The sequence below is a fragment of the Elgaria multicarinata genome, chromosome 2 (assembly GCF_023053635.1).
Source record: "Elgaria multicarinata webbii isolate HBS135686 ecotype San Diego chromosome 2, rElgMul1.1.pri, whole genome shotgun sequence".
Classification (NCBI taxonomy): Eukaryota; Metazoa; Chordata; class Lepidosauria; order Squamata; family Anguidae; genus Elgaria; species Elgaria multicarinata.
In genome coordinates this window covers 75,651,009-75,673,942 of record NC_086172.1, presented here as the reverse complement: position 1 = coordinate 75,673,942, position 22,934 = coordinate 75,651,009, and the positions used below count along the sequence as shown (strand labels likewise).

Below are 22,934 nucleotides of genomic sequence, written 5' to 3'. Positions count from 1 at the left end.
ATTCACCACATGCTCTAAAAGGCATGCCCAGACTATGCCCTGTCATGTCCCTCCTCACATTCCTAGTTCAAAACTTTGCATGTTCCCTGTTCATATATACCTCGTCCTCTTAAAATTGCAGGTTCGTAAATCTGGGGGTGGGGAGAGAGGTGGGAGGTTGCTTTTATTAATAAATGGTGAATTTACTTAGTCGTATCTATGCACCCATATATACCAAATAAATTGGGGGGGGGGGGAAGAGTCATCTTGAAAAGGGTTTGCAAAATAGCCAGGTTAAATGTTTGCTAAAAAAAAAATAATTAGAAGGTGGCTATGGCAAACAGATGTATAGGTGCAATGGCAGAAATTCAGCATCATATTATTATTATTATTATTATTATTATTATTATTATTATTATTATTATTATTATTAAAGAAAAAGGATGTGTTAAGGAGGAGCATGAGAATGGCCTGAAACAGACAATGCAGGACTACTGTCCAGACTATTCGCAGGAAAGTTTGTAAGTCTATAATGAGATACAAGCCTTCCTCCAAAAAAATAAAAATAAAATAATAACCCAGGAAGTGGAGTGCTAGCCTAGCTAGCTCAAGCATTCTTAATGTTAAGCAGCATCCTTACTGGATGCAGCCTAACAGAAAAAAATAGAATCACACTACCACTTACACTTCAAATTCTCTGCTCTGAAGCCTTGCTTTGTTATCTGGAAGCAGCAGCAGAAGAAAAATCCCCCAAAGGCAAGAGAATTTGAAGAATAAATAGGGGAGAATTTTTTATTTTTTTAAAAAGCCACCTAGAGAAACTTTCAATATACATCATTGTACAATCCACTTCTGCTTGTTCTTTCTTATAAGATGGTTCAGAACTGGGGAAAGTGCATAGAAAGGGCAAAAGCCTCTGGGCTCATCTACACCAAGCAGGATATTCCGCTATGAAAGCGGTACATAAAAGGCAGGAGCCACACTACTGCTTTATAGTGGTATTGAAGTGCACTGCAGGATCTACACTACTGCGTTATAGTGGAACTGAAGTGCAGTGACAACTGTTGGGGTCCAGGACACATCTACACCAAGCAGGATATAACACTATCAAAGTGTTATGAAGGCGGTATACGGTATGTGTCAATGGCCCCCAACAGTTGTGAGTGCACTTCAGTTCCACTATAAAGCAGTAGTGTGGCTCCTGCCTTTTATATACTGCTTTCATAGTGGGATATCCTGCTTGGTGTAGAGGAGCCCTCTATTTAAAGATATAATAAATTATATGAGGACTCTTGAAAGAAGCCAAAGAAATGTAAAATTATGTTGCGAAGCATGCACTGAAAAGGGCGTTTTAACAAAAATAAAGCAAGCTTTTTCTACACAACCCACAGTTTGTCTATGGAGCACACTGTTACAAGGAGAAAGCCTTTTGAGATGCTTCAGGAAATTCAGAGCAAGATCCTCAAGAAATGTTTAAGGGATCTATGAAGAAGGCAAGCTAAGCAACAAAGAGCTCCATCAGACGAGCATTTTATTGCACGCTCCTTGCTGGCCACTCACGGTTTCTCGCGGGTCCCTCTCATGACGTCGTCTGCCTCCCACGCACTTCCCTCTCCTTCTTGCCTTCTTCATGCCACAAAAAAACACCCCAGTAAGTCCGACTTAAAATAAAGATGGAAGTTGCCACAATTTGTGCAGGAGAAGCAGCGCGATCAAAACAGCCCACTCTTTCAAAAGAGGAAGTAATGAGGGACAAAAGTGTAGGCGGAGAAGTGACGGTAAGCAAACGCAAATTTCCCCCCTGTGTGGTGACGCTCTAAGAGTGTTTGCGTTTGCAAATTCTGCAGCATTGTGAACTGTGCCGTTCCTACTACAGAGGTTTTTTAGCTTGGCGGCCCAAAAACCTGATCATGGGTAGCATTCTGAGAATATTTGGGCTTGTTGCTCATCCAGGCACAGCTTTTATAGCACCATCGCTCTGCCTCATTCACCAAATTCTACAAGGGGCTCTAGGCGATGGCTTTCCACTTGTATCCCTCCCGTGTTTTCTCAGCGCTTCTTCCATCACTTTTTTTCTTAGTGCAGAAAATGCGCTAAGGTAGAAAAGACAGAAGAGTTGCACAACACCTTCTGATTCTTAGCACTAGGACCCCTCCACATGGAAGCACCTTAAGCCTTTTCCTTGGAACTTCATGTTCAAGGTTTGCAAACCTCTGGAAGCCAGAAAGGCAAGACGGAATGAATGTGTCACTCTGCCAATGGCCTGTTTCTTAAGCAGCTGCATCCTAAGCAACGTGGCAGCCACTCCAGCAGGATTACCTCCAAGCCTGCAATGTTTGAATCGTGGTTCCTACTGTTCAGTGTGGCTCTGTGGCTTGTGTGTTTGGTTGCCAGATCTCATGACCACCCAAGAACTGTAGCAGCAAAGGGAAACATATCTTTCCAGAGCACTATCAAACCAGACTAGGAGAAGCCTGCACTGCCCCCTGCTGGAACGAAATTTGAACACCAAAAACATGAAAGGCTTGCAGAGATGAAAACAGAGTCGTCCTCTTAGTTTGAAACACCTCATAATCTCTCTCACATGGCACAATTGAAACCACTTCCCCTTTGATGCAACATGGAGTTTGTATTCTGAAGGCTGCAGGGTCAGACCATCTGCTACTATCGCACAAGGGTTCATACAAAGTTCTGCTGCAAGAAATTTCTCCTTTGACCCATCTCCAAAGAGTCAACTTTCCAGCGGGATGGTGGCTCACATAGAGGCCACATAGAGTGGACCTGAGTAGCGCCAAAGTCCTGTAAGCCCCTAGGGAGGCAGGACAATGTGCCGCTGCCCTTCGCCAGTCTTGATTTCGCTGAGGACGCTGATCAGTGGCACTGCAGAAGACGCAGGTGGGTTGAACATCGAAACAATGGGACTGACACCTCTGAAAGAAAAAGGTCCCTTTGAATTTTTCAGCTTCACTGCCACACTGTTACAGAAAATATTTTGCTTGTGTAAAGCCCCACATGTAATTTCTGGCTTTTAAAGAGCAGGATTGGACAGGTTCTTTGCCAGAGACCCTGGGAAAACTATAGTGGGCTTAATGACTTCTCATATCCCCTCTCCTGATTTTTCTTCTCCAGTAACAGCAACTGCCATCAGAACCTTCTCCTCACTCCTTCCCTTCACAGACGTGAGGTTGTTGCTGCAGAGCTTTCCTTATGCTTAGAGTGTCGGTTGATCCCTTGCTGTTTCTATTCTCCATGCCTCTGAACATTATCCTTAGGCTGACTGAACCCAAGGCTTCTTTCCAACTGGCCACACGCGCCTCTAAATGTTTTTACCATAGGCCCTTTTCCCAGGCCTCCTGGGGGATGTTTATATGGCACCACTTTACCTACTGGTTCTCCCCAGACCCTGCAGCGAAGCAGCAGTGATAGGTTTACATGGCAAGAGTGAGCCCCGGCTGTCCACCCAGGAAAATTCACAGCGCCGTTGTCACGTGGCGGCAAGGGGCAGCAAATATCAAGTGACGAAAGCTGCCAACCCCCTTTTTGTTGTTGTTTTCTGGCAACTCTGTGCAACATTGTAGCTTTGAAAGCCTGCATCTACGCATCTGCGCTGCTATAGTTCACTGAATTTATGTGTTATACGTAATAACAGTCCTTACTTTTGTTTCAAACTTTAAAACTGCCATGATAGCCATTATTAAACACTCACCTGGGGCTTGTGGAATCCGCCCCCTGCCCTTGCCCTGTATTCCTGCACCTCCCCTGCACCGGGATCCATCCCCTAACTACACCCAGGCTCTTAATCTGAACTGAAACCACCACTGACATGTGCACAAACAACTGTGGTGACATCAGAGCCACGTAAAAACTCATGGTAAAACGACACATCAAAAATGCACAGCTTTACGGGAAATGGCACAATGTGGCAGCGAGTTAGTGGCTGCATCCTATAAACAACAAGGCACAACTGCGCAGCCATGACAGAGTAGACAGAGCGTATAGATAAGCCCCTGGTCTTCCAAGCCAACTGCAGGGAGCGTCCTGATCTATGAGCAGACAAATAAATAACACAGGACAACCAAAGAAGGAACCAAGAGGCTAGAAGAGGAGAAGATGGAAGGAAAAACATCCCAACCACACCTAAAATGCTTCCACAGCTAGAACAGCCATCAGCCAAGTCCTGCCATCCTTAGCCCTATACTAAAACTGCATGTCCCTGTTGGAGCACTTATTTTATGGCAGGAGCCCCACACCCTCTCTACTCACTTTTGGGAGAAAGCAGGAGGGAGGGCAATGATTCTGGGCCGTGCTGTCAGCACCACCTCTCCACGACTGGCCTCCACCAGAATGTTCTGGATGGTGTTGTCCAGCACCAACTCGGTCAGATTTGCAAAGGCCGGCAACCTTAAAAGAAAGAGCATTTCAGTTTCCTGTGTCCAGTGAGGCTGGCGTTTCCTAGGAAGCTCAATGAAGACATGCCTATATGATTAACATATAAATCAATAGAGAAGTCAGTAGCTGTCAAAGTCAAAATTAAATAGGTAGTGCATAAGGCACAGAACTACTAATGTATATAGAAATAGATTTCAAAGCTGGGGTACGCAATTCTTTATAACATATATCAATACTATATATATATACACATACACACACACACACACACAATATCATCACTGGACAGTGAGAATACAGAAATACAGTTATTATTGCATAAACACAGTTATTATTGACAAGCTGGAACTGCTGAGTAAGAGATATTTGAACAACCAATTAACCAGTAGATGATGAAGAGCAACAAGCTGAACAAAAATGTTATATATAAGAGACCAGATTTCTTCGGTCTTAAAAAGGACTTTTTGACAAAGAGGAAGTAACGAGGGACAAACATGTGGGTGGAAAAGCAACAGTAAGCAAACACATTTTCCCCCTGTGTGATGACGCTCTAAGAGTGTTTGTGTTTGCAAATTCTGCAACATTGTGAACTGTGCTGTCACAGTACAGTGCCTACCTTGCTCTCTCCTTTTGCCGCCATGTTGGCAAAGGCCATGCCCAGGTCTAACCAGCCAAAGAAGGCTCGCTGGACTGTATGAATGAAAAGCTAGACCCAGCGGTACTTAAAGGGCAGGTCTGCAGATCCATGCATAGAATTTAATTTTGGCAAAGGAACCCAAGGGGGCACAATGCACCCACAGGCTAGCCCAATGTAATAAGAGGTCCTGGGGCTGAGGCATACAGAAATCCATTGATGCTGCCCACTCCCTTGGGACCTTTTACAGTTTCATAAATAGTGGTGCCCATCACTGTGATGATCTGCATTTACATTCTGCCATAGATGCCCATGGCAACCACATGTCTATGGTGGAGAGTAAAGCGGCTATAATCACAGATGCATACTGTTGGGCGGGAGGCAGCAAAACATGGGTCCTGGCAATCAAGAGAGAGACAGAGTAAATGTTGTCCCTTCCTCAAATATGTCCACCATTGCAGCCCTTTTACTTTCTACCACAAGAGTGAAAGCATCCCCTGCCCATTGCCTTCTAAGGGGAAAAATAAAAGGAGCTACCACTGGGGACATAGTGGGAGCCGAGGGCAAAACTGACCCTGATCTCAATATCAGGGATGGGGTCAGGTTTTCCCCTGCCTCTTCAGAATCTGCACTTACAGCTGTTTTACTTTGCTGAATGGCTCCCTTTGACTTCTGTGGGGGGAAGGTAACTCCATCCCGTGATAGTGACAGGCGCGTTGTGGGTGCACAATACTAGATAGCTTAACACATTTGGAATGTTTTGAAGAGGGTTCGCATTGTAAGAACAAAGGAGAGCCACAGGTTAGGGGAATGTGGCAGAGGCATGAAGACAGTGGCCTATTTTCAGACCTGTGTAAAGGCGGGGGGCAGGAGGGGTGTTGAACCAGGGCTTCCAGCAGCCAACCAGCCTTTGGCACCTGACCTCGTCTCTCTGCTACTCAGTGATGTGGTTCAAGGCGCCCATCTAGGCTTCAGTACCACTCTGCCTGAGCATTGCCAGCCAACCTCAGAGCCCCATAAAACCTCAGAGTTTTTCAGTCTGAGCAATTTGCCTTGTGTGGGAAGATTCTGTGCACACTCTTGCTTCCCTGATGCCACCGATCCTGACCCTTGCCTGACTTTGACCCATGGCCTGCTTCTGGTGCCTCCAACCCAGTATTGCTGCCTCAGATCTTCACACACACACAAGATTGACTTTGCTCCTGCCTCTGGCCCCTCTGATTTCTACCTGGGAAAGAACTTGACTTTCTGCTTGGTTCTGACTACACACCTGCCTCTGACCCTTTAGTTTTTTCTGATATGCCTTCTCTGGAACTTGACTGTGACTAGTTTGGACCATATCCCTTTGCCACACTTTCCATCCCACCAAGGACTGGCAATCAACTTTCATAGGTCCCAGAATCCAATCACCTGGAGCAGACTTCTGCTGAGGCCTGACACTAGGAGGCATGGGCAGAAGTAGGCAGCTGTGACAGACACCAAAGCCATGGAACCTACGCCCAACCTTTGGGGGTTTTAAGCCATGAACGAACACTTTTTCAGAGCCTTTCCCTCAACTGGGTAAGCTAGCCGCTTGCATTTTAAACAAGGTCAATGAAGAAGAAGCTTCGCAGGAAACTAAATCCAGTGTGAAAGTTCAGATTCTGTAGTTCAAATTGCATTGGCAGAACACAATGTATTGGAAGTGTTCTGGAAGTAGACAAGCTCTACTTAGAGAAGCGCTAGAATCATGTCTTTGGCTCACCTGATAATTAATTCTTTCTGCTCTCGGAACTGTTCCTTGCGGATAATGACACTGAGATCCTCATCAGCATCTGAAGTCCTTGCAGAAGACAGTTGTCTTCCCCCAGTGTCTTCACCTTCGATCCTACCCTTAGTGCTGAGCTCCGGGGAAGGGGTTGAGGAGGTGCCACCAGGGCTATGCTTCTGTTTGGCCGACTCCTCACTCCAGAACTGGCAGAAGTAGGGTGTGGGCTCCACGAGGCTTCGGATCACTGCTTCTTGGAACTGGGACTCCTCCAGCAGGCCCCTGGAATGTTGGGGGGTGGGGAGTTCACATTGGAGTTAAGTCATTAGGATGGGTCACCTTTGTCTCTCTTCATTGCTTTCAGCATCCAAACCCCGGCACAGTGAAAAGCCAACATACTCGTGAGACTATCCCAGTGTGTATCAGAGAAAGAACAAAAGCATGTGGAACCTTCCCCAAGGATACATTCCCACACATCACGTAACAAATGCTGCTAAAATGAGTTACAGTGAGATCTCATGGGGAATTATCACCCATGCGAGAAAGCTTGTATGGGTCAAAATAGCAGAACAAGAGGTGCATATTTACCATACACCCATAATGAATTAAGCCCTCCCTTTTCACAGAAGATGACCTTCATGTTGGTATGATATAGTGGACTTGGAACAGCCCTGATGAAGCTCACACCATTGCCTGTCTCTCAGCCTAACCTACCTCATAGGTTTGTTGTCAGGATAATAACCTCACATATACTTCCCTGAGCTCCTTGGAGGAAGAGCAGAATACAAATGAGATTAATGCTTCCTCCTCCCTAATGCTGCAGTTGTGTGTATCTGAGCAGCCTGGCACCAGTACGTTAACTGCCTTAGTATGGCAGGTAAAGAAGCCACCCACTTGATCACTGTAGACAGCAAGTCTGTCAATAGCTGGGCCTCCTGTTCCATACAGCCTTCTAGTGCCAGTCTACTTTGATTCTTTAGGGATCCTCTCTTGCTTCTGCTCTTGCTTCTATTCAGAGAAGTCGTATCCGCAGCATCCTTTGTTGCTTTCTTCTTAATTTGGCTGGAAAGAGGACAATAAGGAGCCTTAAACACCTTTAAAAATGATATGACGCAGGGTGTTTGAAAACAAGGGGAGAGGATTTTGTCCTCTGGTTCAGGATTTTGCTAAATGTGACCACATCTCAGAAGATGTTGGACTGGTCTACTTTTCCTAATCCCAACATATCCATGTTAAGTCAAGCAACCTGAAAAGCAGCTCCCTTACTGAACAATGTGATTTATGTGATTTATGCAAGGTCTGTTTGTTACCAGCTGCTGGTAACAAACAGCATCCCATAACATGTCTGGGTGGCAAGAAGGCAGAGAAGCAACACCTACTCTGGGGAGATGGCAACAGGGGAAGAGGCTTGCCTTACCGGTAAAGGAAGTGCTGAGGCAGGTCTATAGGAAAGTTGGTCAGGAAGTCATCAATTGAGTGGGACCTGGCTGTAACCCCAAGATGCATGAGGAAGGGCTTGGGGGGCTCTGGCTTGACCCACAACCTGCTGGCCTCTTTGTGCCTTGTTTGCCTTCTCTCGCTGCGGCTGGCAGGGGGATTAGGCTCACGGATGTTCTTAATAGGAGGGAGAGTCTGTTGGGAAGATATTAAAAGGCAGTGAGTGGTTTGGAGCCCTCTCAGGCTAAACAATAGAACTAATGGTCATACATGCGATTTGAGTATTATTTATTTATTTATTTATTTATTGCATTTATATACCGCCCCATAGCCGAAGCTCTCTGGGCAGTTTACAAAAGTTAAAACAGTAAACATTAAAAAAGTATACAAAATTTAAGAATCATCAGAAACATAAAAACAACAATATAAAAACAACAGTATCCATTTAAAAACAACAGTTCTGGGGTCCGTTAGAAAACAAACTCAGTGTTGTTAAAATGCTGTTAAATGCCTGGGAGAAGAGAAAAGTCTTGACCTGGCGCCTGAAAGATAACAATGTTGGCGCCAGGCGAGCCTCATCAGGGAGATCCTTCCACAGTATAGGGCTAAATGTCAGGAGCACAAGGAAGGAGTTATGTATATGTGGGACTGGGGGTTCTTTTTGTTTTATATACAATCCCTATACTTGGTCTTCCTCTTGTTCCCCATGAATTAGGGTTGTGTATGTCTGAACCTCTCCCACACATGCACACACTAATTAGGGCAATATTTAAAAAATATGTACAGATGTACTTAAAAAGAGGAGTTGCTGAACTCAGGAAGTGTATTTGCCACATTGTGGGTAGATGTACTTATGCCCAGCGCAATCCTAAAGGAAAACAGATTCTCCACACTGGAAACAGGAGACAGTTTTGCACAGCACTGATTGGCTGGAAGCAGTGATGTTACAAACCCTCCTCTCTCTAGAGCAGTTTTGCAACTTAAAAACAACAACTCAGTACACTTTTTAAAGTGCCAAATAGACTCAGAGTCACAAAAATACTGAAGTGGTACTTATACATATTGTAAAAGGCAGACAACCCACCTGAAGTATGGGCAAGAAGGCTTGACATCTACATTGGTGTTTGAAGTGGAATGTTGATTGCAGTATAAAGACAGAGGGAAGATGGGCTCATCCCACCATAGAAACAAAATGCAGGCTCCTGTTTTTAGGTACATCTGTAGGCACCCAAAACGAACCATTCATGTCCATCAGGATAAGACCATGCTAGAATGCTACCCACCCTCTAGCATCAAAGCAGCATCAAATACTATGGAACACAACAAATGCTTTGACATACAACTATAGTGTGGCACACAACTATTTCTGTTCTGTCATAACAATGGCCCTTTCTACACCTAAGGATTATCCCAGGAAAATGGAGGGATCATCCCTGCCTGCTCCAGGGATTCCCTGTATGTTATTTGCATGCACAGGGACGATCCCTGGGAAAAAGGCAGGTGTAGAAACGGCCAATGTCAAATTCTCAATAAAATATACTAGCTCTGAAATCAGTGCCCCGTTGGCTCTCTGCCCTATCAATTACCCTGAAGGAGATGTCAGTTTATTCCACTTTGGAAAATAGTTATAGCCAACTTATTACCTTGTATTTCCGGATCTCTGCAAGTGCTTTAGAAACCTTTGTTGATCCCAAGGTGTTTGGAGCTCCCTAAACAAAGGAAGAAAATGGTTGCAAAGGATATAACAGAAACATAACAGTGCTACTGTTACACCACGGGCTAAAGTAAGTACGTGGTACCAGCCTTTACTAAAACCCAGCCAGTACTGGGACAACTTGGTCCATTCTGCCTTTGCTGTGTATCTTGTCTCCTGAACTGTGCCTGTGATTGATGCTCCGTTTCCTGACCTTTTGGACTGCCTAACGACCCTGCTTCTAGACTGCGTAATGTACCTGACTGATTTACTGTGTTTGACCTCTTGCCAGTTATCGTGAGCACTCCTGTTCTTCCCTGATCCTCTTGCCCGCCTGCCTGCGCTCTGACCTCTGCTTGGACATAAACCAGCCTCTGTTGTCACCTGAACCCCATCAGCTAACCACCTGTAGACTTGATGGTTTGCTGACTCCATTGCATTTAGCACTTGCAAAACACGTGGAAAAGTAAAACCATGTGATGCAAGAAGCAGTTTTGAGAATGGATCCCCCAACTAAACAAGCCCAAGTACTTCTACCTCACTGGTAAAATCTCTGGCTAGGTAATCCCCCTTACATTTGAAGGCTCTTTCAGGTTCTTCTTCATGTCCAGGTCTTTCTCCGTGATGGTGAACTCCACAGCTTGTCTTGCCTTCTCAGTTTCCCATTCCTTCAGGTCTTTCTCATACTGATCTAATGGGTGCTGAGTGAAAATCTACAGGGCAAAAACTATGGTTAACTCAGTTACTCTACATGTTTGCATTCCTGCTATTTGTCTTCTTCAGCGCTCTGATAGCATAGAGAGCTTTGTAAGTCTACAAACGTTAGGCAACTTCTGAATCTGATTGTATTTTATTTTAATTTTTTTCAAAACCCTAACTCTGGCTTAATTTCCTGACCTTGTAGAACACGTGCCTGAAAGCAATCACTTATCCAAGCAACCAAACAAAGAGGAAACAAGGGCTAGTATCCTATGTTAGTTCTGTGTAGAGTAAATCCATTGAAATGAATGGGAAGTTACTTGTGACTAATGTAAGTCACAGTCATTTCAGTGGATCTGTTCTACACAGGACTAGCATTGGATTCTAACCAAAGTGGTTATATGTAAAGCAGTAACTAGAACAGTTTGGACCCAAAGCAATCCCCGCTCTAAAATACCAAAAAGTTATTAAAAACGAACGGGACAAAAATAGTGCCATACGTAGTTTGACGCTATCCTGTTTGGCCTGTGCATTATGGGTAAGGTAACACTTTCTATTGGGGGGGGTTGTGGGGGGGGGAAGGGGTGATAGGCAGCATATTTCTATCTTGTCTGTAGCTTCTATGAAAAAGCCCAATATCACCCAGCAATGATTATACAATTAGTTAAAGGCATTTCCTCTATTTTTATTTTAAATATTTCTTGGCCACCTTTCAGAGCAGGAGCCCCCCCACCCCACCCCACCCCACCCCCAAGGCAGCATATAACAGTAAAACACATAATAAAACAGATACGATAGTAAAAACACAGCAAAAACAGCAACACAGGGAAACATTCTTTAAAAACAACAACAGCAAACACTAGCATAAAATAAACAGAGCTACAACCCACTCCGATAAAACATAATCAGGGGAAAGCCAGAGTAAAATAGCAAGTTTTCAGGGCCTTCTTAAAAGCCTGCAGTGATGGGGTTTGGCAGACCTCCGATGGCAACTTATTCCAGAGGAGTGAGGCTACTGCAGAAAAGAGCCTCTCTTGCATAGTCACCCAGCTAACTGCCCTCACAGTTGGGCAAATGAGAAGGGGCACTCATGTCACCATTGCTGTCACTGGTATGTTAAGGGAGCAATCAAGTAGCAGCCCCAGTGTAACCCACAATGCAACGTATCCAGTCCCTTTAAGCCACACAGGCCTATCCCAGGGAACTTTAGCCTTTATGGTTGACACCAACACCTACTGTAGACAGGACAGGTAACCAACATCCCTGGGTTTGGAGCACTGAAGGAAATTAGTGTCTCAGGTACCCGGTGAATCTCACCTCACAGATCAAATCCACATTGTAGAAGCATGGGTTTTCACCAGCATGCAGTGTAAGAACACACTGGGTGCTCTCTCCAGCTTGCACAACTCCATTCTCTGGAGTGATGTTCATTACCTAGAAACAAAGCATTGGGTCATTATCCATCCATCCATCCATCCATCCATCTATCTATCTATCTATCTATCTATCTATCTATCTATCTATCTATGTTTTCAGGGCTGTTACTTCTCATTCCAGAAATAGGCCCAATCCCTCAAATCACTGGGAGAGGAGAGTGTGTGCCTCACAGCACTGCAACACCAGAGTGGGAGAAACCACAACAGCAGAATGTGAACATTTAAAGCTTGCTTTGGGGTAGGGAAATATGTCACTGTAGTGGGTATCATGCCTCTCTCTTTTAACATGCATTCACCACCTCTTGTTTACTCTTTGAGAACTTTCCATTTGTGCCTCAAGCCCTGCTGGACAGCCCAATCTCAACTATTCTGATACAGCGAGGCCAAAGTCTCTCAAAAGTCTTAAAGGGGTGGGGGAGAGCTGAGAGATCACCTGGACCTAGAATAATAAGGCAGATGGAGCTCACCACCATGGCATTTGAAGTCCCAGTGCGCCAAGAAAAAACGATGGCCTCATTCTCAGAGGCATTGTTGAGAAAGAAGAGGCGGCTGCATTTGCTGTAGACGGGGATGTTGCCAAGACAAATCCGGGGCTGAGACAAGTACACCGACTGGAAAAGAAATAAACGGAGGGTAATCCTCTGACCTAACAAGCCAGGATCCCTGGTTATCTTTGCCCTCTCTATAGGAGGAAGCTAGATGACTCACAGTGATACCTTGTGTCAGTGGTGAATAGCAGGCACTCAAGGAGCACCAAATGCATGAAACACAACTACAAAAAATAGATATACCGTATAAACAATCATTGTTCCAATTTGAGACCTAGCTCAGCCATGATGGGTGATGAACAGCCGATCTCATAAAACTTGTCTCAGCTACAGAGGGTGTCCCAGTTCAGCAACACTTTCCCAGTAGGAGGCACCAGCATGGAAGGACGGAGTGAAAAGACTGTTGATGTAGCTTAAGTGAAGGGTTTAACTGGAATACCAAATGCCTCCTGCTGACATTTCAGTAAGATTAGAATTCCATAGTTACACACGCAAACGGCCAAAAACCTCAGTTATTTCAAGGGGACAACTTTTTTTCTTTTTACCCAGAGGGGAGTGCGAAAGCTGTGGCTGCAGCATACTACACCCCTGCCCCATTTCTTGCTTTTGCCAAGAAGAAATGGGTCTGCCAATCTACTATCACGGCATCCATGAGGAATATATTTTCAGAGAATGCTGAAGCCTCACCAAAACAAGAGGCTGAGGCTTCATACAAAAAAAAAAAAAGCCTCAGGAGTCACAAATAGGTCTCCCCTACCATTGCATTTGTAATAGATTCCTTAACAATCAATCATATAGCTGAGGGCACCATGCTTTGGAAGGGTGCAATGCTTCCAATCACATCACGGCCATCATATTTACAAGCAGCAGCGTTGGGGATTGGGTGGATTGGATTGTCGTCCAAATTAGCTCCCTGTGAGTAGCCACGTATGTCGCCAAAAGAAACACTCCAGTGGTGGTTTGAAAGACGCTTTACTTCAGGAATAAGTAACTTTCCATCCTAGGGTAGGTTGGCTCAGTTCATCCATGTGGTCAGCAACCCATGAGGCAGGGAACCAGAAGGAGGAGGAAGTAGAAGGGAGGAGACAGGAAAGGGAAAGACAAACATCCCAGCAATCCCCTCCCACCTTGTTAAGGTACACATTAACTCTTTAGCTCCATGTTCAGTGACCTGTAGCCTGAGTTCTGCTAGCAGATTGCACACCAAATCCCCACATCAGCATTGAACCACCTTGAGGCTACTGCCTCTGGCGCAGAGACTCTGCCATGCAATCCATGCAGTTGTCCTTTGCAAACATTTTGGGCAACATCAAACCACAGTTGCAATGGCTGAAGCTGGTCATAAGGCATCCCATTACATCAACGGTTGTGCTGGTAACACAACGTCCTTTTAAATGAATGACTGAGTGAGCGGGATTTAATTCTCAAAAAGTGTGGAAGTGGTTCTGCTCCTGACACCAAGCAGATGGCAACAGAGTAATATTTCCGATCTTTATCAAATGTTTGCAAGTTGGCAGATGCACAGAGACACACACACACACAGGTTCTAGCCTTAACAGAATGCAAACTATTGATAAGAACAAAGTTAAGGACCACGAGGTATACAAAAATTAAAATGAACAGTATTTTTACATAGGAGCACTTGTATTTCCAAATTTTACATCCAATGAGTTGATTTTTAAAAAGTGCTCTTCTTCAAGTGGCCGGACGGGTTTCGACCAGAAAGCACAGATCACACTGCTCATCAATGTAGTACAGGGTGGGCAATGGCGGAAGGTTGGGGACACCGTGGGACCCTCGGTAACCACCCTAAAGCTGCACCAGCATTTCTGCTGCAAAACAGGAATTGGAAAGAGCGCACACCTTGTTTCCCAACAGAATTGTGCTCCTTGCGAGTCCTGTTTCCCAGCAGAATCAACGGGAATCTGGTGGAGTGGCAACAGTGAGGGATGTGGCACAGAGGCAGGGGATATGGTGAAGGTCAGGAAATGCCCTCTGAGGGCCGCATGTGGCTCATGGGCCATGTGTTGCCCACCCCTGGTGTAGTACATCCAGGGCATGACCTAAAGAAGATTGTGCTAGTACTTATACACAACGTAAAATAGGATTGCACAACATGCAGCTCCAGGAATGTAGGCAGCATGATAACTGTGTACAGTGGCCTGCCAGGTGCCTGAAGGGAAAACCAAAACACTGGCTTTGTCTAGACCGTCCTTAAATTAACCAATTGCACTAAGAACACTGTTGTAGTTCTTGGGGGTGGGGGACACACAGACATTATCTGTTCTAATAAAACAGGATGTTTGTCTGACTGTCAATGCCAAAGCACCAAGACCATGTAGATGCCTCAAAATTGGTGTAAATACCAAGTGGACCCCAGGAGTGTGCACCTCGGGGTTATTCTGTCTTTAAAATGCATTTATATAAGTGTTAAGCTATTCAAATACGCCCATGTATTTGAAGGCTACAGTTCCACCTTCAGTCACTAGGAGGCAGCCTTCCCTAAGCCACATATCACTTTGCAGCCAATACAGCTTGAAGCCAGGAGAGATTAGCAGTTCATGGGACAGAGTCATCCGGCTGCCTCCTCCCCTCTGCTGTGGATTACCCCTCCCCCTTCAGGGGAGCAATGTGGAGAGACCCCTCCGTCAGGGGGCTACAGGAGTGCACCATGGCAGTGGGCATGCCCCCAGTCACAGAGGACAGACATCGTGTGTCCAACTCTCACCTTGCATATGTTTGCTTGAAGGCTTCACTGTATCAACTACCGTCTATTCCAACCTATGTGAAACTAGGTCTGTTTGCTAGTTAAATAAAACAGCACTGTACAGAATGAAATAGTTCTCCCAGCACCAGGGGCTACCTGAAATCTCTGTTTCACATGCTTCCATGTGGTACAGGAAGCACAGCAGTCTCCAACACTTACCAGACCAGGCACTGTTAACTTGGCAGAGCCTGGTGTTGTTGCAGTAGACACTACTTTGTCAAACTGTGCTGTCTCTCCCATAACATGCGGGTCGAAGCCTATTCCTTGGAAGGTAATCAAAGCAGAGTCCCCTTCAAGGATGTGGATGGGCACGTCCACCTAAGCAAAGAAAGAAACACCAGAGTTGCAGCTGGGAAGGTCTCTGCTTTGTTCGGGAATTCAATTTACTCAAGTGTCAAAATCCAAGAGGCTGAGCTCAGTCAGAAACAAATTTCATCCAACCCAGTGTTTCTGATAGGCTTAGCGTGTACATAAACCAATCCTTTTCTTCCCAATTTCCTGCATGGCTATGTTTTTGGGCAAGAAATACACATTTGTTTCTCATCTGTTGATCACATTTATGTATCCTTCCTTCAAGGCTGTGTTTCTGTTGCAGGAATGTTTTCCCAGGACTCAAGTAGCAATTTGTTGTTCTTATAATTGCATGGAATGTAGTTATTGTGGATTCAATGCCCACCCAGTAGAAATTTCCTGTGACAGAAACAGTGCTGTATAACCAAACTCTTCTCTTCCCCAGCCTAGTACTCAAACAGATTCTGAAATTTTATTTTACTTTTATTCATGGGTAGTTGTGTGTTCTCCCTCTCCTGTGCAGAAGCACACATCAAGACAGGTTTATTTTTTAAAGAGGGAGAACACCAACAAGGTCCACCTTCCATCCTCTCCTATATGCAGGAGGGAAATTGTGTCATTATTGAAAATGTGTTTTCTTGGAAATTATCATGCAAAGGCTAAAATGCACCTGGGACTTTGTTTTGATGTTTTGTGCAGAAAGGCACAGCAGCTTTTACTGATCCATAAACATCCACAGCAATGTAGCCCTGGGCGAAGCATTGAAGTGGTAAAACCAACAGTAGTAGCTGAGTAAAAGTTGGACGGATGAAGAAGATGGTCTCAGTGCCAAAAGCAGTTACGTGGCCGTGAGCCAAGTGTGAATATATCAAAACAAGGGTTGGACAAATCTGTCCATTTCAGTTGCTCATTTTTCCAGTCTTAAATTCATTTGTCCTGCTTCTACATCAGTTTGGGATTTATTTGATTTTTAAAGTTTTCATGAAAATGTGTATGCGTTTTCATGTGCGTTTATCTACATTTGTATGCAATTTTGCCTATTTATATGCATGTTTTGCAACAACTTTCCCTAATGCAATACATTTTTGCAAGTTACTTTTACTAATATACACATTTTTGTGCACACTGTTCCCTAATATACACATTTTGATTAGAGAACTGCATTGTAAATTTAAGGATTATCTACGTTTTGGTTTGCATATTGGTTTGAAAGTGTGAAATTAGGAAAGTTTACATTAAAACGCGCACCAAATGCATTTCTCTCCCATCCCTAATTAAAACTCAATTGGATAAGAGCAGTCAAAGCAACACAAGTCCTAATTGGTTAGATAGATAGCCATCAGGAATGCCATAGGATATGTGTCCTCGAAGGAAAGTGCTTGTTCTAAAAGTCAAGAGCTTTACCGAATACATTTTGGCTTCCAGCGGGGAAAAGATCCATTCTGTATGGGCTGTCAAGCCTGGACCAATCTCTCCTCTGGGGTTCAGGCAGAAAAACACAGAATGCATGTAATTCTCTTCCTGTGCCTTCATCATAGCATCCACCTGGATTTCATACACTGCACTTGTGGAACCTCCATTGTACAATTCATAGATCTGAAAGAAGAGAGAGGCCAGAGCTGTTTACTTTCCTGGGGAAAGTCTGGTCAACCCTGGCTGCCAGGTTGCTCATATCAACCACAAATGTCTCCATTAGGTCTGGCTTCTTCTTCTTGGTCCTTGACTACATAATCCCTGTTGAAGGAAACCTAATCTTGGCACTTATTGCTTGACAGAAGGATTAAAACAGTGAAATAATTTAATAGTATTCTCCAGCAGAATTCCAAACCTATCTATCAACACAGGTGTTTTGAGCAGAGTGATCATGATATCAGTGGCAACTAGCCAGTTACCCGTCTCCTCTCAGAATGCTTGGAACAGTTCAGGGAAAAGTATATGTGACAAGGATTCTTCCTGACAGATTATTTACATTTCTCACTCTTTGCCTTGTGCAAATGAAATGGACTGATGAATGCTGACACATAATGCCATACTTTCTCCAAACATGACTGTTGAGTGCTGTTGGAGGACACTGCCTCCAGCTAAACCTGAATTTGCCAAAGTAAATCAAATGGGGTGGAGGGACATTTATAGAGAAGAAACAACAGGAGAAAGATGGACTCCTTAATCATTCTTGTGCCTTCCAATTCTCCCATGCAAATTCCCTCCAGCAGCTCCCACATCCTGGACTTATTTCCAGTTCCTGAAAAAAATGAATTAAAACAATCTGGCACAGCAATTGCAGGGTCAAGCACACCTCTTCCAAGCACCAGTTCTCCCCTGCAATGCCTGAATTAGCTTTATAAGACAAAGGGGCTGTTCACACAACACACTAAACCACACTCAGTGGTTGTGGGCTGGTTTGAACTGTGGGTTATGTTGCCTGAACGCTGCCAGGGTGGCTTGCTAATAATGCAGCATGGCTTATTTTCTCGAACAAGCTACCTTGAGAACCTGTGGTTTGTTGTTGGGTTGTTTAGGCTGGTTAACATGCCACCTTGGCAGTGTTCAGACAACATGATGACCCACAGTCCAACAAACCACCCACCGTTCAAAACAACCCACATTCAACCACTGAGTGTGGGTTAGCATGTAGTATAAACAGCCCCAACGAGGGCTGGAAACCCTGTCTTAGCCTTATAGTTTGTAGTACCATCCTCAGCCATAGCAGGATGCTGTTATCACCCATCATTCTGGGTTCCAATTCCTTCTTTTCAGACGTTTGTCCACATACACACACAGCTGGACTTTGATGCCCCCTTTTTCCTCTCCAATGATGCTTTTTTGTGAGGAGAGATGGCGGGGTGGGATAGAAGAAGACAGGCCTTTTACTTCTGATACCTCACCTGTTTGGGAGGGTCATAGGTGCCAATAGCAATGGGTGTGAATACATGCTTGGTTGAAGTGAAGTGAATGTAGTGGCGCTCCAGATTCAGTGTCACACCAATGAAATTCAGCTGCAGATGCAGAATAAAAAGGATGGTAGGGGGAAAGAGAGGCAGTTAGCCTGTACCACACAAATCACATCATGCCTACTACAAATGCACAAAGCATCTTGAATTTGCTTCAGTCAAAGAGATGATACATTTCTCTCTGCAAAAGCATGAAATAAGGAGCCTTTTGTTCCCGTTCTTGAAAACGTTAAAGCAATGCGATCTCCAGGGAACAGCTCTGCAGCATTCTCAAGGATCCTCCTCAATAACCCTCCCACTGAAAAGGTTTCTGGAACACACCATGAGGAGCTTCTGGCCCACCTGGCTAAGCGGGGTGCATCACACCCTCCAGCCAGGGCTCTTGCACTCAGCTCCCCCTCCTGGGCAGCCATCAAGACTTGTGCCAAGTGGGCAGAGCCAAGGGAGCCCATCCAAAAGGGCTTTGCACAAAAGCACAGCTAAGCCTGTGTTTTCACAGCCTGCTTAACAGGCTGGATTTTCAGCTGACAACAGTCCCCGAAGGGGGAAAAATAATAAAAATAAAAGGGTGATGGGAACACAGTACTCTCACAGGAAATCTTGGTAGGGTGACGGGCACCTAAGAGAGGCTCAACGGGGCATGAGAGAGGTGCCCACTGGAGCATAAGGGGAATTTGACTCTAACTGACAAGTTAGGGGAGTGGGGGTAGAAACAGGGAATGCAAATGGAAATTAATATTTGAGGGCAATCAAGTGGAGGAAACACTAGTGGTGTAAAATGAGTGGACAGAAAGTAGGTTGGGATTTACTGGTAGATCTCCAGGTGGGTTGCAATAGATCAAAAAGGGTTTCTGACTCTGAATGGTTTAACAACACAGAAAACAAAAGGCCTTATTTTCCTCCAAAGTTAAGCTATTTAAATCAAGAAAGTTTAAGGAGAAATGAGAGTAGGTTTGAGTGTGAAAGGATCTGTGTGCAAGCTCCAGTTCTGGTACTGCAAACAAATTCAATACCAGGTGCTGAGCAGGTAGTCAGAGGCCTCTTGTTCCACAATTAAACATCGGCCTTCCTAAGCTACTATTATGCACCTGCCTCCACTTGTTGGACTTCTGGGTTTTAATGGAAAATAAACAGACCCTGCAGGGCTAAAGTCTGCCCAGCCCTGGTGTAAACACGGAGATAACATGAAGTAATGGGACAGTGGCTCCCATTTCTGCTTAGGAGAGACACCCAGTGGGATAATTCCCCCAGTGTCACCACTCACCCCCACCCCCAAAAAGGCCACACCCTAATTTGATTGCTAGTCATCCAGAGGGGATGTAAACCAAAAGCAAGGTGTCTATTGGAAGCAGACAGGCTTCAGAGGAGTTGAAATGACAGTTCCCAGACAAGCGGTTGCTTGTGAGAAAATCCTGCCATCATTCTGGCTGTACTGTGGAATGAGCAGAGTGGTATGGAACAAAGGAGCTTGTGGGTGAGGAGCTATAAGGTCTTGGATATGTGAGTGCGTGTGTGCGAATACAAGCATATGTTGTGCTTCCATCCAAGAGAAGGCCGTCTCAGCAGTACAGTGCCTCCTATTGTTACACCAGCAAAGGAATTTGGTTCTGGCTTCAGGGAAGGCTTATAGATCAGCGGGGACCATTTCTAAACCTCTCTGCCCAGAATCGTACCAGAATTTCTCGACCATGGGAGACCTTCAATAGGACTGGGAGCCGGTCAGTGCCAATGAAATCATGTCTGGTGGCAGAAAAACAAATATGAGTATCCGGAAGACATATAGATGAAACCATTCCAAACTCTGAGCTGGAGAATCCTATCTCAAACAGCAGATTAGGAACAACTCATTTCCCTGTGAAAGAGCTGCACCGTTGCATAAAGAGCTTCCTGAGCACAGGGGCAGCCATGCCTGGACGGGAAAGAACAGTGCAAAGTCCAGCTTGATTTCTGAACTCCACGCTACAAACTCAGGCTCTGGGAAAAGTGGGATGAGTACAGTTTTCTGTTTTAATGGAGCCCAGGGTATGACTAGAGGGTGGGGAGGGGGTGAGTGGTGGCTCTTACCTAGGGCAACTGTGACATTGCCTTAGAGGAGTGGATCTTATACACATTGGTGCCTGTGCTGGTGGACCCTAATGAATAGGGGAGCTCAACTTGACATTTGGGTTTCTGAACAGTTCCCATATGGGGAAGGACAGGGTGAGGACAGACATGATTTGTGGGTACCTGTGAGAAAGGTGTATAGTTTGCTCTTGCCCCGGAAGAAGCTTTCCTGCTTTGGGAGCGATTGTAAAAAGCTGATTATCCTGGATCCTCATCTGATGCAGCTCACTAGGGTCAAACTCAGCACTTTCTGCCCAGTATTCCATGTCAATCTTCTGGTCAGAAGGAAACAGAAAGGCCCTAGAAGGCAGTCAAATGCCAAGACAGGAGAGAGAAACCTTACCATCAAAAAGCAAAGTTAATCAAGATCCAATAACTAGGAGAGTAGATTGTCTTACGGTCACGCTGACAAAGCTCCTCAACCTGAGCAGGCCTATAAGTGCTCAGTACTATATAAAAAAATTAAACTTCCACATCCAAGAAAAGTTAGATTCTGCAATCTATATAAATTATTCAAATTGAGCAAATATGGATGATTTCTTTTATTTGGCTTTTGTTTATTTATTTTATCTGCAATGTTTACCATTTTACACAATTTGTTATGGTTTGGCTAATTGAAGGGAGAGGCAAAAATCCATATAGGCTACTAAAACCAAACCCTTGAACATTGGAGATCTTGCTCAGCCCTCCTCCTAGCTTCTGAGAATTCTGCAGGCATTCCCCATACACTTCCAAGCATCTTCACAGCCATATGGACTAAAAACTTGTCTTTATCATTAAAAAGAAATTGAAGTACATACCCAATAGTATATTCTGTGGTTCTTTTACTGTGCTCATGAAGAACTATAGCATACACATAGCTTTGACCATGATCCAGATTCACAATCCTGGCATTATAACACTTCTTTCCACAAAAACACACAGCCAATATCCCTCAATTTTGGCCTGCAGCCACCCCTCTGCCTCCAGCTAAGCTAATTCAGGGATGGGCAACCTTTTTGCCCCCAAGGGCCACATGTAGTTCCAGGCCCAGGACCACACATATGCACACACATCTCACACACACATCTCTCTCTCTCACACACACACATCTCTCTCTCACACACACTTCCTTTCTCCCCACCTCCACCCCGCACTTTCACATTCTGATACAGATTGCTAGGGGGAGGCTTTAACCTCACCCTCCTTCCAGCAAATCTGAGTAGGGATAGTGGGGTGGAGGCTTTAATCTCCATTTCACTCCAGCAATCTTGAGCACCCTTTTCCCAAGCATCACTGGAAGCCTGATCATGCTGGGAAGAGAGCGGCAGGGGAAATCATTCCCATACACATTCTTCCCCAGTGGTAATGCCAGTGTAGGGTGGGGATTTGGGGAAGGGCAGTGGAGCATAGGCGACCCACAGCGGGCCGCACCATGAGCTCAGAGGGTCACATGCAGCGCACAGATTGCCCACCCCTGAACTAATGGATGTGGCCAGTAGCCTATTCAGGACACGTTAGCATCCTGCCTCTGACTAGCTAGATCCAGATGGTTATTAGAGCTATTCCCTGGTTAGGGCCAGCAAGTGGAGTTTACTCACCAGTTCACAGGTATCACCCCATTGTTTTGTAGCATCAGCACAACCACCGAGGGCTCACTTCCAACAGGAGCTGCACCAAAGTTGAAATCCAGCATGACAGGAGTGTAAACTGGGGGGATTCGTTGTATGCTGCACATGTTGAAGAGAAGTGAGATGTGAGGGGGGAAATCCCTGTGGAAGGGTTCCCTGGTGGGGCTGCAAACCCCCGGAGTCTGGCTCACATAGACACTGTATGTCTTGGTGTTTTTGTTTGCCAGAGAAGGAAAGAGAAGAAAGTTGTCCTTTCAGACTGTGAAGAAATCAGGAGTATTCCTGGACCTGAATGGGGAGGGCAGAACAACTAGAGTTTCAAGGCCCGGGGAGAGGAGCAAAGATTCTTACCTGTGCCTGGTAGGCACCCTGAAAGTGAGCTCCTGTGGTGTTGGATCTCGCTCCAGATACTGGTTCAGAGTCTCCAAAGAGAAAAGTCGCCAGAGGTGCAGCTTGCTGATGCCGCGGGCACTGCCTGTCCCACAGGCATCAGTGACACAGATGGACGGGTAGATGCCGGTTGCTACCACACAGCAAACAGGCTGCTTTTCTCCGAGGGGATTTGGGACTTGCATGGAGAGACACAAAACAGTCAGTGCAACAAACATACAGCTGTAACACCCTAAGGAGAACTTGGACCCTTGTCAGAC

At 45.2% G+C, this 22,934-nt stretch overlaps 1 protein-coding gene across 1 annotated transcript in view; it reads right to left on the bottom strand.

Moving 5' to 3' along the window:
* Positions 1-2,788: 2,788 nt before the first annotated feature.
* Positions 2,789-22,934, bottom strand: part of CFAP65 (cilia and flagella associated protein 65) — a 38,329-nt gene continuing 18,183 nt past the window's right edge. Inside the window, exons 18-33 of the mRNA XM_063116772.1 lie at positions 22,636-22,852; positions 22,255-22,383; positions 20,798-20,974; positions 20,245-20,311; positions 18,506-18,616; positions 17,025-17,216; positions 15,489-15,647; positions 12,482-12,625; positions 11,896-12,012; positions 10,455-10,592; positions 9,830-9,895; positions 8,167-8,381; positions 7,644-7,811; positions 6,747-7,031; positions 4,243-4,380; positions 2,789-2,909 (exon numbers count right to left, since the gene is read on the bottom strand). Coding sequence (XP_062972842.1) covers positions 2,789-2,909; positions 4,243-4,380; positions 6,747-7,031; positions 7,644-7,811; positions 8,167-8,381; positions 9,830-9,895; positions 10,455-10,592; positions 11,896-12,012; positions 12,482-12,625; positions 15,489-15,647; positions 17,025-17,216; positions 18,506-18,616; positions 20,245-20,311; positions 20,798-20,974; positions 22,255-22,383; positions 22,636-22,852 — 2,444 coding nt within the window. The remainder of the gene's footprint in view (positions 2,910-4,242; positions 4,381-6,746; positions 7,032-7,643; positions 7,812-8,166; positions 8,382-9,829; positions 9,896-10,454; positions 10,593-11,895; positions 12,013-12,481; positions 12,626-15,488; positions 15,648-17,024; positions 17,217-18,505; positions 18,617-20,244; positions 20,312-20,797; positions 20,975-22,254; positions 22,384-22,635; positions 22,853-22,934) is intronic.